Consider the following 18,327-nt stretch of genomic DNA (forward strand, 5'->3'; position numbering starts at 1 on the left):
CGGGATTCGAATTCGGTCTTCTCGAAAGGGAGGCCGAAGTCTTAACCATTAGGCTATCACCACTTAACAAAGACGCAAAAAAAACATATTATGAAGTCTAATTTGGATATCTTTATCAGGATATCAAGACCTAAACATGTATAGTTTGGTTTAGCTAAGTCTCTGTCAAGCACTTCTTGTGGGTACATGACTCCTGAACATTTGCCGTGAGGTGACGGCAGATCAGAATACAACTGTCACCCCGCGGGTGTCGTACGAGGTGAGTAAGGGTTTAATAATAATAATAATAATAATAATAATAAGCCCCCTAAACAACCACACGTCCTGATTGACCATCTAATCTCGTGGGGGGCGGACACACGATGAGTAATTACTGGCGTGGCTAACGTGGCTCTGGAAACCCATTTAACATGGAGACGCGATCAAAAAGAAAACGTATTGGACCGCTACCCGGGGGCAATCGCCGGGGCGCACCTGGGGCTGACGCTGGGTGTCTCAGCATGCGAACCGTCAGCGGTGAGGAGCTGAACAGGCGGGCTCCTACCGACAAAAATACTACAGCCGAAGTCATTGACGATGATGACAGACTGACAGACAGGACAAACACCCCTATAGAACCATACAGCCCAAGCACTATATCATACACACCATCTTCACGCACATCGTCACCATCACTACCATCGTCCCCTCCTATAGCTATTTTAAATGCAAATCCATCCATACAGACCTTGAATGTTGCGCGGGAGGCAAGTACCTTCTTACCCGCGTCCACCAAGGCTGGGAAAGCAAGAGTTCGCATGAAATGGAGCAGAGAAGTAAACATATTCATCATGCGAAACTACCTATATATAACGAAATTAGAAACAGATTTGACCACCTACAGACAACGTTTACATGAACTCTTTAAAGAACAATACCCATCGATTATCGTTTCCGAACAAAGAATTTCAGATCAAAGAAGAGCCATAGTAAGAAATAAACTCCTACCTCAAGACATAATAGACCAACTTAAGATAGAGATACGTAGACAACTAGAAGAAGAATCGAAAAGTAATACAGACACTAACACTGCTGCACTAACACAAACCAGATCCCAGAATATTCAACAAATACAACCCTTACAACCTAATACACAACAGCAAACATACAATCAACTGCAACCATACTCACAAACATCACACACAGCTACACAAACTGAAACTATAATCTTGACGATAGAAAATGACGTTGAGCACTTAGATAACACAGATAGGAATACGATTTCAGAAAAATATGTACAAGAAATACTTAACAAATTCAAAACAGCGATCACACAATATTCTGGGATGGATCCAGCAGCTAGGCCAAAACTCCCTAAGCTGAAACACAGTCCTAACCTTTTTCGATTAGTAAATATCTTCAACGAAAGTATACTTTACCAGTTTATGTCCATCGATACACAATTAATAGATATACACACCGTTATATACTGCACAGCGTTAGTCATATCTGAAGAGCTCAATTTTAAAATCACAGAATACACTGAAAATTCTAGATCAAGACACAATAATAAACCACCATGGCAACAAAGATTAGAAAAAGACATTGAAAAATTAAGAGCAGACTGCGGTAGACTTACACAATACATTAACAATAACAGATCAAACAAAGTAGTTAAAAGAGTTGAAGCGATTTTTAAAAGCAATTTTATTCACACAAGACACGAAAATAGTAATACAAAACCTGAAGAATTCTTAGATACATTCAAACAAAAACTTGCCCTCAAGGTTCATAGGCTCAGAAGATACAAAAAAGCCCAACAACGCAAAAAAGATAACGCCATATTTGCTACAAATGAAAAAATGTTTTATAGGAACCTAAATAAACCACACACCGACAGAATATCAGATGAAAAAATTGAAACACCTACTATAGAACATTTAGAAAATTTTTGGTCTGGCATATGGGAACAACAAGTGGAACATAACAATGAAGCAGCTTGGATAACAGAAGAAGATTTTAAATGGAGAGGAATAGATGAAATGGAGTTTAAGGAGTTTACGGAATCTGATATCACAATTATTACAGCTAGATTACACAATTGGAAATCACCTGGAATAGATAAAATACACAATTTTTGGTACAAAAAGTTAACCTCACTACACAAAATTATAGCAAAAGTTTTTACTGATATTGTATTAGGACGTCAAAATATACCTGAATTTATTGCAACAGGAATAACATACATGCTACCTAAAACAAAGTACACAACACAACCTTCCCAATACAGACCAATTACATGCCTACCCACTATTTACAAAATTTTAACATCAGCAATCACAACTAAAATCAACTTGCACGTCGAACGCCACAATATAATAGCAGAAGAACAGATAGGATGTAGGAGAGGCCACATGGGATGTAAGGAACAGTTAGTTATAGATTCAACTATTCATAAACATGCAACAGCAAAAAATAGAAATCTTCATTGTACCTATATAGATTACCAAAAAGCATTCGATAGTATCCCACATTCTTGGTTAATAAAAGTTTTAGAAATTTATAAAGTTAATCCAAAAATAATCATTTTTTTGCGTAGTATCATGTCACATTGGAAAACTACATTACAGCTAAGTAACCGCCTCAATACACTTGTATCTCGACAAATATATATTAGGAAGGGTATCTACCAGGGTGACTCACTGAGCCCCTTGTGGTTTTGTCTTGCTCTAAATCCCTTGTCAGACCTGCTGCATAAGTGCCGGGCTGGATATAGCTTTAAACACAACTCCAAGGAAACCATTATTTCACATCTTATATACATGGATGACATCAAATTATATGCAAAATCCGAAAACGAAATGAAAAACCTAATAAATATAACTACAGAATTTAGTCAGGATATAAATATGAAATTTGGAATAGATAAGTGTAAGGCAGTACATATTATAAAAGGTAAAATAAAATCCGGTGATTATATAATTAACGAAAATGATACAATTTCCTCTATGGAAACAACAGATTTATATAAATATTTAGGTTACAAGCAACTGAAAGGAATCGACTATACAGCAGTCAAGCAAACACTTAATACAGAATATCGAAGGAGAATAAACGCTATTTGTAAAACACAACTATCAGGTAAGCATCTGATAAAAGCACTTAATACATTTGCCATACCAATTCTTACTTACTCATTCGGAGTAATCAAATGGTCTAAAACAGACACCGAACAAATAGAAAGGATTACACGCACTACACTAACAAAACACAACAACCATCATCCTAAATCGGCAGTTGAAAGACTCACGATCAAAAGGCAGAATGGAGGGAGAGGCCTCATTGACATTTATCACCTTTGGCAGAAACAAATATCTAGACTAAGAACATTCTTTCATTCAAAATCTCTCACTAGTGACATACATAAAGCTATTACTATAATGGATCTCAATTACACACCGCTAAACTTAAACGAAAAAATAGATACCCAGAACACAAGTATCACTGACCCGCAAAAACAAAAACTAGAAAACTGGAAAAAGAAAGTTGTTCATGGAAGGCATCGCCATGACTTAGAGCAACCCCATATAAACACAGTAGCCTCAAATAAGTGGTTAAAAATAGGAAACCTGTTTCCAGAAACCGAAGGATTCATTATAGCCATACAAGATCAAATCATCAATACCAAAAACTACAGGAAATATATCATCAAGGACTCTAACATTACAAGCGATAAATGCCGAAGATGCCACATTCAATCAGAAACCATTCAACACATTACAGGAGCATGCACAACACTCACTCAGACCGACTACACTCACAGACATAACCAAGTCGCCAACATCATTCATCAAAAACTGGCATTCAAGCACATGCTTACACAAAACACTAACACACCTTACTATAAATATACCCCTCAAACAATACTAGAAAATACCACATACAAACTTTATTATGATCGCGCTATTCTTACAGATAAGACCATACACTATAATAGACCAGATATAATTCTACAGGATAAATTAAGAAAAACCACTTACCTCATAGATATTGCAGTTCCTAATACCCATAATATACAGAAAACAGTAAGTGAAAAAATTTGCAAATACACTGAACTTAAAGAAGAAATTACGAGAATCTGGAAACAAGCCAAAGTGTATGTGGTACCTATTGTTATCTCTACTACAGGGGTTATTCCCAAGAGTCTTCTACATAGCTTAAAAATAATAGGTCTGGAAGAATCTCTCTACATCGGTTTGCAAAAAGCTGCCATTTTAAATACGTGTAGAATAGTAAGAAAGTTTTTGCAGGTTGACGAAAGCATTGGTTTAACATAAAAACACACCACTGCATTTACTTGGTTAAGGCCCGTAAATGCAGTTAAAACCAGCCAAGAGCTGAGAAATACAAACACTTCCAAATAATAATAATAATAATAATAATATGCTTACGCTTGGTTGTTGGATCAAGGGTCGGATACAGAAGGCAGTAATCCTTGAAACGGCGCGTATTATGAGGAGGTTCCTCACTCTGGAGCCCTGACCGCCGGTGGCTTGGGCATTCAAAAGCCCCGCAAGCGGAGGGTGGATGTTTTTTCTTTGAAATTTTTAGTGTTTTATATTTTGTTTAAGCAATGTTAAGAATTTGAAAAAAAAAATTAAAATTAATGATGATAAATATAACAATAATAATCATTTATTCAGGCTAAATAAAAATAATGGATACAATAATTACATGAGTGCCCTAACCTTTGCGGAAGGAAAGCCTGTGGTACAGAGAGTAGGCCCAGTTGTTACAAAGGGTGCTTATTTATTTTAAGCCTCTGATTTATGAAATCTACGTCTTATAACAATTTAAAAGATAAAAAAATAAGATAGTAAAATAATAATTAAACAATAACTGTAGAATAAATTGTGTAGGTCTGTATGGGGCATTCAGGGTGCATGTGTGTGTGTGAGTGTGCGAGTGTGTGTGTGTGTGTGACCCTAAGTGCGTAACCGAATAATATGTCGGCGAGCAAGCACTACCACTACCATCTACTGCGATCCCATCTCATCTGCCCAGCGCGGTGCTTATGTTCAAACCCTAGCACTTAGTAGCACAGTACAACGCTGTTGCCCGTTCTACGATATGTTCCCATAGTCACCTTGTAAGCGCAACTAGCGTAATACTTTTTATTGTATACTTTCGGTGGTCATCCTTGGTCTTCATCATCAGTTTGACGTGACGAAGTGGTACTTTTCGAAACAAGATGCTTAAGTTACCTTAAAAAATACTTAAATAGTTATAGGTGTGCCGATAATATTTGAAGAGTTCCCTCGATTTTTCCAGGATCCTTCCAATAGATCTTCACCAAACTAAAATAGGACCACCACATAATTAAGAACATACAAAACCCTCATTCAGCCATTATTGCATGCAGTGCATTGTTTGCAAAAACAATGAAAACGGGACGCACACGTCTCCCTTCACACCCGGAATGTTGCTAAATTACAAACTTTTCGCATTTTCCTTATTTTATATTTCGAACATTAGAGGTCAAAGAATTACTGTCAACTGCTAAATGGAATGAAGTGGCTAACGGCCTGTTCGAGAAACACTAGTATGTATGTTCTTAATTCTGCGAGGACCACTTCTGAGATATAACATATCAAAACAAAGAAACATCAAAAATCGGTTTATAAATGGCGGAGTAGTCGCGTAAAAAATATACAAAAACAAACTCCTCCTTTTTTTAAGTCGGTCGAAAGCCAAAAGAACCTTCCTGTTCTAAACCTGCAATTAATCCGTTGAGATTAGATTAGCCAATAAAAAAATAAGTGTGGAAAACTACCTAGGTTGCTAAGTCTGACTTGGGATAAAAATTAAAGAAAAAGTTTATCTTGTGAGGTTAAGTGAGCCTCCTGCTCACATTATGAATAAATACTTTTCTGTAATCCATAGCTATTAAGAAGATGGGAAAAAGAAGAACGTAAACAACATGGCCGATGAGGGACCGAAAGAATAATTACGATATTAGTTCTAAAAATTGAGTCATCTTTGTCTTCCCATAGTCCAAGGTCTTTTCCAAAAAGGAATTCTCAAACGCTTTCCCATATTAAAATTCTGCCAAATACCATCTCATTTTAATTCGTGTCGAAACCATCATAATTTATGCGATTGTGCGTGAGTTTAAAGTGGGCAGTCAGTTCTTTAAAAAATACCGACACTTAAAAATCATCGAACGTGTAAGTATAGATAAATATCTCTATGCGTGCCTACGGAATCCACCGGAACTTATTACTGGCCCAAATATGGAAACCGAAGCAGATGGTGGCGCCGCGCTGGCCGGCCCTCACGCATGGAAACGTGACGCCCATATCAAACAACCTTAAATCAGCATCTTATATTCGGCCTTATAGATTCCCAGGCTTAAACCTGTATTTCGGATAAAACAGAGAAGGTCTAAGGCGCTCTTAAAAGTTTATAAATGCAGATTTTCTCAGTAATGTAAGCAAACGGCTATGGCAAACTATCTTAGGCATAGTGACGAAGAAGAACAGAGGACATAATATCACACATCCGCAAAAATTTGGGCAAAAGGCCTTAGCCCTTCTAATAATGTTCTCAAAGTATACTTTGAACACATTTTTCGAGAATGTCATGCTAGGAAGCGCTCGGAATATGACTGTGCCTCGAACCTAAAAACGATCAACCGATTCCCGGACTTTCAGGAATATTTGATCTGTTCCTTTTGGTATTTCCTAATTTCCTTTCTGGCGAACGAAAACAAAAAAAAATAGATATTTAATCCGTCGAGCCAAGTCAAGCAGATAGGCCATCTGATAGTCAGTGGAAAAACATCGGTAGTATATCCCAAAACAATTAAAACTTTTAATCTTAACGTATATAAAAACAGCTTTTCTTTTAATCGCTGCATAGTTGTAGCACTCTGCTTGACAAATGTAAAACATATTTTTTTCATAATATAACTCAACACTTCTCTTACTCTAGATTCTTTTATATATGACATGGAATTTGTTTTTTTTAGGTAAATATCCAAGAACTTAGATTCGTCTCATCTGTTGGCTGCATTTATACACGCATGTGGTTGGTTTGTTTTTAGGTAGTTTTATTTTTATTGGTTGTTGTTCTTATTTTTATGTCATGTCAAGATCGGTTTTGTGTGTTAAATAAATTTCTAAGTTATGTGCGTTTTAAGTAATTAAAATATCACTTTCTTCAACGGTGAAGGAAAACATCGTACAGAAACCTGCATGTCTGGGAGTTCTCCATAAACACGTCCAAGAAAGCGTCGCCCTGTGTCCACCTGAGGTGTAGGCTCCTCATGTGCCTGTAATAACTACGGAAGCCACGCCCTTAAGACCTAAATAAACAAATGTTTTACGAGAAATTAGCACAATAGGTTCTTATATCTTTAGATAGATTACATGTGACATGAATTTTTTTTAAATATAAAAAAAAAGACGGTGTACGTTTTCACGCAGTTTGAGATTCCATATATTAAACAAGCAATATATATTTTCCGCATTTGTCTTTCAAAATCCGAGCAACGGAGTTATAGATTGACGTGGTTTTTTGGATAGGCATAATTGAAATTTTATAAAGATTTTAAATTTTGATTGGTTGAACGCGCTAATCTCAGAAAATGCTTATCTGTTCTGTTCTGTTCTATCACAATCGCAAACGTAGTCGCTGTCGCTGTCGCTATCGCTATCACTATCACTATCATATTTTACATGGCGGGCCCTTCCAGTAGGCCTACACCATGAATCGACGTGAATATCGATGCCATCAGCTATTTTAGCTTCTCCATTGACTCTTACGCGGACGAAGTCGCGCGGGTCCGCTAGTGAATAATATATACATAGGTAATCGCACCCCGGTCTAAGGTCTATCATATATATGCATATAATTTTCTCTTATATTACATCTAGACTACCTCCCTGGCGCAGCGGTGGCCGCTGTGCGTTTACAACCTGGTTTGATTTCCGTAACGGGCAATTTGGGAATTAATAATTTCTAAAAGTTCTCTGATCTGTTCTGGTTGAAGCCTTCGGTCGTGGCTCGTTACCAACCTCCCATCTAAGACGTGCTAATCGATTTAGCGTTCCGGTACGATGTCACGTAGAAACCGATTCGAGATATGGGTTTAATATAACTGCCATACTCCTTAACAGGTTAGCCCGCTAACTTCTTAGACTGCATCATGACTTACCACCAGCAGCGATTATATCCCCGGACAAGGGGATTAACTTGCCCACCTTTCACTGGAACATGAAATAGAAGAAGTTTACCCCCGTTTATTAATACACATATTTTATTTGGATATTATTTCCACTTGTGCGCCAGTGCTCTGAGAGTTGACAAAGCTGTGGGAGAAGAGAAATTTATATCCTTTCCCCGGGGATATAATTGTCTCCTTCCCATGCTAGCCGTGCTGGTGAGATAAAAGTTAAGGGTTATATTGTAGTGGAATAAAAAAAAATCCCGCTTAAACTAAAAGAATATAATAATAATTAATTAAAATATTAATGGCGTTCACACTTCTCACAAAGATTGCGCTGATTGAACCAATTACGGTTGACCATACAGGTATGTTCAGCTTCGGTTGATATATAATGTAAACTTCTTATTGATCGCCTCTATACCTAATGCTATAGGTATTCAAAACTTGCGGCCGTGAAAAATTGTTGGTGTGTGCGACAATTTGCTGACAACTAGCTTAATGAAGATCATTGACTTCCTGTCTTCCTGCACGTGTTGAGATGTTTATCTTTCTGTAGGCACATTGATCTTGCCTAGTTAGTACATACAGGTAAAGGAATGCTCGTTTACCTACTAGCATTGGCAGTTACACAATTGTATCACTATTCACAATCTAGTGAATCTATTATATCCCAAAAAATCGTCGTACCAGTGTTATCCGAAAGCCTTGACTTTTAAAATTACTTAAATCTTTGTTATGCTAAACAGTAACATTTTATGGAGGTAGGTTTGAACACTGTAAGGCGACTGAATTCTGATCGCTGATCCGGATCCGGAATTAATTATTCTTGTTTCTTCCCAAGTATTAAACCTACCACGCTGCTTCAATGTGGGTTGGTAGGCTTTAGACATTATTATGACATGTTAATGACAAATGTTCATTAACGTGCTTTCCGAGGCACGGCTCGGTGGACACCGAAAAGTTCCTAACTCTGGTACGGAGAATTGTAATTTTAGAAATCATAAATTGATTGAATGAAGCGGTGATAGGCCAGTGGGTACGAGGGGGGTACGGTGGCACTTTCGAGGGGGGCGAGTTCGAATCCCAGTACGTACCTCTAACTTATCTAAGTTATGTGCGTTTTAAGTATCACTTGCTTCAACGTTTAAGGAAAACATCGTCTGGAACAGAATGCATGTCTGGGAGTTTTCCATAATGCCGGCGTGTTAGACAACGGCCTCATTCCTTTCTCATTGTGGGAGGAGATCCGTGCCCTGTAGTGGGCCAGTAATGGGTTGATATGATGACGATGATGATGATGATGATGAAATTGCTTTATTTGTAGAGTATGTGTGTTCGATTATGTTTAAAAATGTCTTCTTAAAATTAGGTATACTCGTGCAGACATAGGTAACATATCTCAAAATGGAATCTTATCAAATGGTAAATTTTATGTCTAATTACTGTTAGGTATATTAAATAATTGATACTTTTATTTATGTATAATGTGCGGATTTGAATATGCTGTATTAATAATTAATGATTTCTTGATATCTAATTTTATTCCTGAAGCAATAAAGAATATTATTTATACAGGTGGAAGTTCCCGACGTATGAGAGTTCAACGTAATGTCAAACACCTATCTATATCAGAAATAATTTTAAGTCTAAATATAAACCATGCATAAGAATTCACAACACAGTGCGCGAGACAGTGAGATAGTGCGAGTCTCTGTTTCCTTGCCAATTGCTGCGACATTGTATCTATTGACACGGGCCGCTCCGCGTTCGTCGACGACTATTTTAAGTGGAGGAGCGACGCACGTGTCGCTCGCTTTACAGTGTGCCGCTCACGGGTCCCTCGGCCTTCGCCAGCCTGGCACCGGACCCGACTCCCTCAATGGGAAAAGGATCTCCTACCAGGAGCACGATGACGTCCGTGGGTCGGACGTCGTCGCCGCGAGAGACCGTGGTACATATCGCATCACCGCCCGCCCGCAATTTCGCGTAAAATTGGCAGCGCGCGGCGGGCGGGCTGCGGCGGCGCGGAGCGTCGCTCCCGAAATAGTGTTCGGGCGCGGTCGTGCGCCGTCGGAAGCGGCGCCGCAGTCGCCGAGTGGCAGCGCGCGCGCACCCGCGTCGCCCTAGCCGCCGTCTGCGCCGCCGCACGCCCGACCCAGCAAGGCACGAGCGCGCTGCACGGCTCCACGGTGCGCGTATTTCGGTCGCGAGGAGGCCCCGGGCCGCGTCGGGCGAGTTGCCCGCGCGCTGGCCGCCGTGCTCTGGTGGTGGTGCGTGGCGCTGCTGCGGCTGGTCGCGCTCTGCGCGCCTCCCCCCGGCCCGACCGGCGTCGGCGCGCCGCTGCCGCCGCTGCCGCCCCCCGCCCGCGCCGCGGAAGATGCGCCCTCGGCGTCGGCGAGCGCGGCTTGCGCAGGGGCGCCTTCCAACTGCACCGCACCGCCGCCGCCGACGCCGCCAGTGCCGCCCGAGCATTCCGGTTAGTAACGTACCACTAAACAAATCTCATCAGCACCGATCGCCACCCATTGCTGTAATGTGACGGCAGATCAAAATACTGTTACGGTCATCACTCACCACCCCGCGGGTGTCGTATGAGGCCGCGAAAGGAATATAACGAAGAAAGAAGAGCAGCGTCCACGGCGCCACTACTAGCATCTACCGCGATCACCAACTCATCTACCTAGCATGGTGATGATGACGGCAAACCCTCCATTACGAGGGAACTATAGTCTAGCAGTGGACTGTTGATTAATCGATTTACTCATCGCCACCGTCGCCACCACGACTGCGACAACTTTCAAACCTTTATTAATTCCTACAGCTTAATTAGATGTTTATGTTTAATTACTACATGTAAGATTCTGCAGAGTACAAGAGTGAGTACCCAGGTAGGTACTTACCTATATAAATAAATGGACAAACCTGTGCGCAACATATAGCCCAAATAAATAGGAAGGTATTTATATTGTACGCATACCAAAAATTACTAGCCGTCTAGCCAGAGTAGACAGTGAGTTGTGCGGGTAAATATAATTGAATTATAGATAAGAACCCACTTCTTTTAACATTAATTATCTAAGTGTTAATTGATTTATTTTATTATGGTCCATCCTAAGGCCGCGTTATGACTGACTTTGGCCTACTCTGAACACGTAACAAACATCCAAATGCATTCACTCAGTTATTGTCCAGTTATATATCCTAAATCGAGTTTTCTACTCGCGCTTATAATAACACTGCATATTTGGGACCTACATCTTCTCTAGTTAATCCTACAAATATAATCCAATGAAATCAAAGGAGACGAGCACATTCACTATGTTGCCTCCGAACAGAAAATCTTAAATGAGGAAACTAAGTTCTTATTTGAATTTGTATAAGGGAATAAGGCAAATAAAGAACAATAAAGTTATACAATTCTCTTTTAAGTTCTTCTCGGGTAAGTACTTATCTAATCAGGCTGCCCCTGTATTGTTATCACCGCAAAGATACAAAAGCAAACATTAGAAATAAGAATAAATAAAGATTTTATTGATTTCCTAATACCTATACCTATAAGCAGAGTAAGAGTGCAATCACAAATAAATAAACTAAAAATAATGTGTCCATTGTTGAAAGTATACCTATTTATCGAAAACACATTATCCTTTACCATCTTTTCGTTACTTTTTAGTTTAAAGTTGATTTCAAATTGTTAAGAAAATTAAAACACACTTACATAATGAAAATCTCTTTCTATTTTATTTGTTTTTATTTGTTTTACAACACTTGTTTTCTTTAATATTTTTAAAACTTAATTCACTCTAAAAGGTAATGAAAATATTGTTTATGTTATACAACAAGTTAGATAAAATGGAAAACCCCGTAGTGTCTGTAATCTACTCCACAAACCCAATTCGGCTTTTGCAGTTTTTACAGTAGATCCGCGCCTTTTAGGTGAAAATCAATACAGACCTCAGACTCCGCCCACACACTGGTTGAATTGACTTTGTGAAGTCTCGTATAGTCTACTCTTAGGTACTTATATAATCCCTACTTAATATAATAAATGTAAAAGTATGTCTGTTTGTTTATTTGTTTTGTATGTTTGTCACATATTATCAGCTCAACTGCTGCCCAATTTTTTGGGTTTTGGTACATAGATAGCTTGCATCATAGAGACAGACAGGATACATTTATGTCATCATGGCTTAACCAAGTAAGTTAATCTTAAATTTATTCGAAACGCAGATGCTCCAGGCATCTTAGGCGCGTAGAGTACTTTTTAGCACGGAAAATGCGTGCGGTTTTCAACAAATCTTAATAGGGGCTACAGCTAGTCCTAAGAACTGACTTAACACATACAAATCTGGCATTCGTAATAGACATGCCTGCCTTTTCATGCCAAAACAGCACGGACGGATTTGCGGGCAACAGCTACAACGTAATAAAAAAAAACACAGATAACGCTATACCGACAGCTCGTAGACAAAACAACTCGAGTATGTTTCACTGATATGATAGAGGCTACACAAGTACACCTTGTTTAATAGTTTGCGGCTAGCAGATACCCGTGCCTACGTCAACCTCGATTCATACGATATAAATCTCTAGTAGTCTAATCGTTAGTTATGTCTGCCTTTCGGGGGAACCGAGTTCGTTCTCCGGCACGCACCTTTCTACCTATTCGGAGTTTTGTGTGATTTTAATTGAAGCAATAAAAAACACATTAATGGTAAAAACATCGAGCCAAAACCGGCCTGCGTGAGAGTTCTCCATAACGTTCTCAATGGCTTAGCCAGCTTGGAGTACGGCCTTTTCATTCTGAGACCCGTGCCCTGTAGTCGGATAAAAGATATTGTTTTGTTTACAGTAGCAGACATACCATACAAATTCAAACCTCAAATTCAAATTTATATATTTATTTAAAGTTTTAAGCACTTTTGAAACTTCAAGTGTGTCGGTAGCGTGGGTACCACCGGTTCGGATGGCAAATTCCATCCATAAAAAGTAAGAAACTTAGCAATTGTTTTTTCCTACATCAACATTTTACAATTGGACATGAGAGCGGAGTAGCGTACTTCGAAGCAACCTTGTTATCAAAAAACTCACCAACAGATGCTTCATTTCTGATGACGCTTAGATGCGCGTGGCTTTTTGAAATTTATCTTTTGGAATGCCTGCAAACAAATGATGACTAACGAATTATTCTTAGTAGATAGGTGGCTTTTAAAATACTGTGAGTCAGACCGCAAGGCGTGCAGATGTGGGTTATCAGAGCGAAGGTTTCGCCGCACACAGACAGCCTTCACCCTTAAAACCCCTTCCCTTCCCTTCCACAAAATTTGCGACACAACGCGATAACGAGTCCCCCCGCTCCGGGCTAATTTTTAGGGTTCCATACCTAAAAATGCTAACCTAGCCAAGAACCACGTTGTGGACTGTTTGTCCGTGACAGAGCTCTTTATCTAGGTAACAGCTTGAGATATCATCGCTTTATAATTCAGTCTCATAAACATGTTTAGAAACCGTTTTACCAATTTTCAAAGTATCACTAAATGTATGCATTCTTAAAATATCACTTAGTTGGTACAAAATATGTGCAGCAAAGGTCAAAGTAGGGCTTCGAAATTTAAGGATAACTATGATCTAGTTACCCTAAAATTTCAAAGGCCTAATTTTAGATGAAATTTCAACAAATATTCTAATCGAAGCAGCATAATATTTTCTTTATAATAAAAAGAAACATTACTCCTTATTATATAGGTTTTTCTTATGTAACTGATTACAAAAACAATTTACCGATAGCTCTACCACAAAGCAGCAAATATAAACATAGCTATGCAGTCCCAAACAAAAGAGATAATCTTAGATGTTTGTTTTTGAAGTAGTCAAATATTTTACCGAAATTAATTTTTCAAGGTACGGAACCCCAGATTCGCAAGTCTGCTTGTACTTGGCTGGCTTGGATACGTAGACTAACAATATATCTGCGTAATGTTTCTTAGTACGCCGATGCTAGTCACTTTATCGCACAGACAGGTCACAGTGACAATTATACCGCGATAACCATTCGACAGCTCTGATTATTGGGAACAATGTATAATGAACTCATATTATGTTTTCGCTTGATGTACCTACGCAAAGCATCAAATAAAGAACTCGTACAATCCAACTGATCCGGGGGTGATTAATACCAATGACATAAGAATAGCATAAGATTTTATATGTTACTAGTTTAAGGCTTATTTTATTTTATGGAGTATAATAGGAGAAACGGTGATAACCTAGTGACTCCCTTTCGGGGAGGCCAATTTCGATCGACCTCTAACCGTATCTCTTAGTTATGTATCTCTTAAACAATTAAAAATCACTTGCTTTAACGGGGAAGAAAAACATCGTGGGGAAATCTGCATGCCCGAGAGTTCTTCAATATGTTCTCAAATGTCTACCAATCTGCACTTGAAGCCTGTGCCCTATAGTGGGCCGTTAAAAGGTTGACAATTATGAAATGTTGAACTACACTAACGGCCCGTTATTCAATCTCCAAATATTATTATATTTGGTGTCTTCCTACCATCGTCGCTTAAAACAGTACTATCATAAAATTACAGTTTATTAAACATACCTTGATGTTCTTAAATAAGGGTTGTTAGCAATCCTGTTAGAAAACTTCAAATTCCAATAAGTTATAAATTTTACATTACAACAGATTGTTGTCTTTGTTCTTAGGGTCGTTTATTTTTATTTATTTTATGTATACTCTTTATTTGTACACCACTCAGAAAAACGCAAAAAATAAAAGAACAAAAACATGAAGAATGAAGCAGGATACAAAAGGCGGCATTATCGCTAAGTAGCGATCTCTGCCAGGCAACCTTAGGATTAGGAAAACTAAAAATAGAGACGAATAGGTCGTTGTGTAGAAAATCTGTCAAATTGATTCTTGAGTTATGTTATTTTTTTAAAATATCTTAAAGTAAACGTTAAAACTTAACGTTTTTACTATGGTTTATCTGGTAGATTAGCATTTTAATTGCTTCTTATGTAGCTTACACATATTAATAATGTTATATCTGTGTTCTTAAGGTAAACTTACACACAAAATTTTAAGCCCTTATGGATATGGTGATTAAGTGATCACCCATCAGAGACATTTCTCCCTCTCTTCGACCCCTAAGATTGTACCGTAAACGTGATTTTTCTTCCCACATGCAGGGCAACGACCTTTTTAAATCCCTACATACTAAACGGAATAAAAAAACCTATATGTACTGAGTAGTAAGTTTATAGATAGAGATGAAGAATATAATTGAATATTTTTATATACTAGAACAACGCATTAGAACAGCGAGGTGATTAAAGTAAAACGCCCGAATTGGGTTGAAAACCGATACTAAAGTTTCATCAATTCTTCCATTCTTTAACTTTGGTTAAGAGACACAGATCAATCCCACTGTTCAATCAAGTCTACAAATCGTTCTGGAGAGTCACATTTAATAGTCTCGCAAGTACGTTCGTAGCTTACGCCCTATAAAAAGCCAGTTTTCGAAAAGTCTGTAGTATTCTGTAATAAAAATTTAAAGTGAAATTCAAACAATATAGAAGTTTGATGTAATAGTAATACTCTACTCTGGCATACCTATTTGTATTGTAATCTTTACAAAATGGCATCTATTTAAGTTCAGTAGTAATGGAAATTTAAATAACCAATTATGCGTAATAATGCTAGGAAAGTGGGTACAATGTGTTTTTTAAGAACACTTTTTTTATGCCTTCTTTATGAATATTCGGTCAGATACATATATTATAGGTACACAAAGGTACAATATATCAACATATCATATTAGGAGCTAAGGTCCTATGCGTAATCTAGAGTTGTATCCTCTTGATTTTAATAGATAACAGACAAACAGTATTTTTCATGGAAAATGTGATCAATAAAGAAATTGGATAGTCATGTTTATTCTAGCCATTCTCGTTTTATAATACACAAATTATGTCAGCCGAGAATCTTGAATATCTTCTCAGCAATAAGAGACCATTAACTTAAATTATTTCGTATAAGCTTAAACGTGGTATATGAACCATTCCACGTCTTTCAGAAAATGACTAGTGGCACACTGACGTACGAACCGACAAAGAGGCCCTATAAGGTTTCTGTTTATCATTTACGACCCTCAAAAAGTAAGACTCTTTCATCTACTTACTAAAATGGACTATAGATACCTGTATGGCTGCATTGACTAAAACCAAACTAAAACCCATAAATTTCCTCAAACTATGGATATTGGTAGGAATACAGTTATAAATAAACATAACAAATACACTGCCGCCTATTGCATTTAAATAAGCCTCGACGAATCCTTAGAAAGCGAATACCCAGAATCAAGGATTATAATGTACAGGCTGTTGTCCGTAACTTTGTTCGCATTTGATTCCATATTGACAATCTGGCCTGGCTGACCTTTGGTTTTCGCGGACTATAAAATATCGTAAGTTTCACCAGGATGCATGCTATCTTTTGTGCAAAATTTCGTCAAGATCGGTTTAGCTGCAAGACCGTCCTTAAGTGGCAAGTTATCTCTGTGGCTGTAAATTTCTCCTTGACTAGTAGCTAAGCATAATAAATAAACAAACATTCAGTTTAAGGAAGTGTTACTTTGCGAGAGTCCGTAATATTCAATGAATAATGAATGAATTAATGAACAAATATATACTTTCATTGCGCACCGCAAAAGTACATAAAAAAAAGAAAAGTATAACAAAACAACGTGTACAATTTGGCAGCCTTATCACTTCATAGCGATTTCTTCCAGGCAACCAATAACAAGCTTAATTTTCTGTAATTTGAGACAACCAGACAAAGGTATACGTATGTTGTACATCCACACTAATCCATATCCATACTAATATTATAAGTTCGAAAGTGTATTTGTTTATGGTTACTTTACTCCCTAGCTGAGCAATCAATCGACTTGATTTTTAATATAGAGTTAAAGGACGGAGTGCAACATAGGCTTTGTTTAGCTCAGGAAAACAAACGTTTCCCGCGGGATTAGTAAGAAACCGTAATAAACGCGGACGAGAAACGCGGTTAACAGCTAGTAATTTATAATTCCTTTCATACGCAACACCACTAAGATCTACCAAAATATGCTTTCACAAGTTTCGCTTCGATAACTTAACATCCTGATTAATATGTTAAAAACGCAATATTGAAAAGAAACAGACACTCTTTCCCATTTATAATAATATGAGTGTGGATTAGGAACATTTCGGTGTCTCCGGGTGAAGGAAAACGGGGTGGTGGGGAGAGGAGAGGTTTGTTATGGCGGCAGGAAGCGGCCGGTGGCACGTGTAAGAGCGGCCTTGAGACGGCAGGTCGACGAACGCGGCGCGCCGCTGCCGGTAGACGCAGCCGCCCGACGCCTGGCCGCCTCGCCCAGGGGACGGACACCATAGCCTTTGTCCCGAAACTACAAAAATTCAAATCCAAAATTCATTTATTTCACACAATGTAATCTCTCTAAGTAGGTTTCTAGAAGACCTGGCTACTTTGTGTTGCTTTGTTGTTTTTGCACCTTATCATCATCCTGTGAAGCAAAAAACTAATTCTACAGTAAAGGAAGTATTCCGTAAACCTCATATTCAAATTAATTATTTTAAGCAAACTTAACATAAGCACTTTTGAAACCAACCGGTTCGAAGGCAGATTCTACTGAGAAGAAACCGGCAAGAAACTCAGTAGTTGCTCTTTTACAACATTTTACAATTTTACTATCATTATTACTTGCACGAGATGAAAGGAGAGCGATGTGCTTCTAATTATGTTTTAACACATTGTTTAGACTATGTATTGGTAGGTCCAGAATTACCTTTTAACTCATGTTTATAAAATACATGCTCCTACACTACGCAGCTACAATAAGCAGTTGTCAATATTTTATGACCGTTTCTTTACTTACAAACCTTGGGAAATTGATCGAGAGAAAACATATTTGTCTATTAGAGAGTTTCCGTTAAGTAAAGAAAATCCAAGTGTCCCAAATCAGAATTAAAAATTCAGAAAAAATAATTGGAATCGAATGAGTGCTATTCTGTTAGTCATATTTATATAAAAATAAATTGCCTTGCGT

The 18,327-nt window shown here is 38.2% G+C and overlaps 2 protein-coding genes across 2 annotated transcripts in view; both read left to right on the forward strand.

Annotated features, from left to right (window-relative positions):
- Positions 1-392: 392 nt before the first annotated feature.
- LOC120630638 lies at positions 393-10,336 on the forward strand. Its single transcript, XM_039899902.1, has 2 exons — positions 393-2,737; positions 9,892-10,336. Exons 1-2 carry the CDS (start codon positions 411-413, stop codon positions 10,334-10,336), a joined length of 2,772 nt encoding a protein of 923 aa, XP_039755836.1. The 5' UTR covers positions 393-410.
- A 325-nt stretch (positions 10,337-10,661) lies between these two features.
- LOC120630277 overlaps positions 10,662-18,327 on the forward strand; it is a 41,467-nt gene continuing 33,801 nt past the window's right edge. Inside the window, exon 1 of the mRNA XM_039899452.1 lies at positions 10,662-10,685. The gene's annotated coding sequence lies outside the window, so the exon portion shown is untranslated. The remainder of the gene's footprint in view (positions 10,686-18,327) is intronic.

Source organism: Pararge aegeria, chromosome 16 (genome assembly GCF_905163445.1).
Source record: "Pararge aegeria chromosome 16, ilParAegt1.1, whole genome shotgun sequence".
Lineage (NCBI taxonomy): Eukaryota > Metazoa > Arthropoda > Insecta > Lepidoptera > Nymphalidae > Pararge > Pararge aegeria.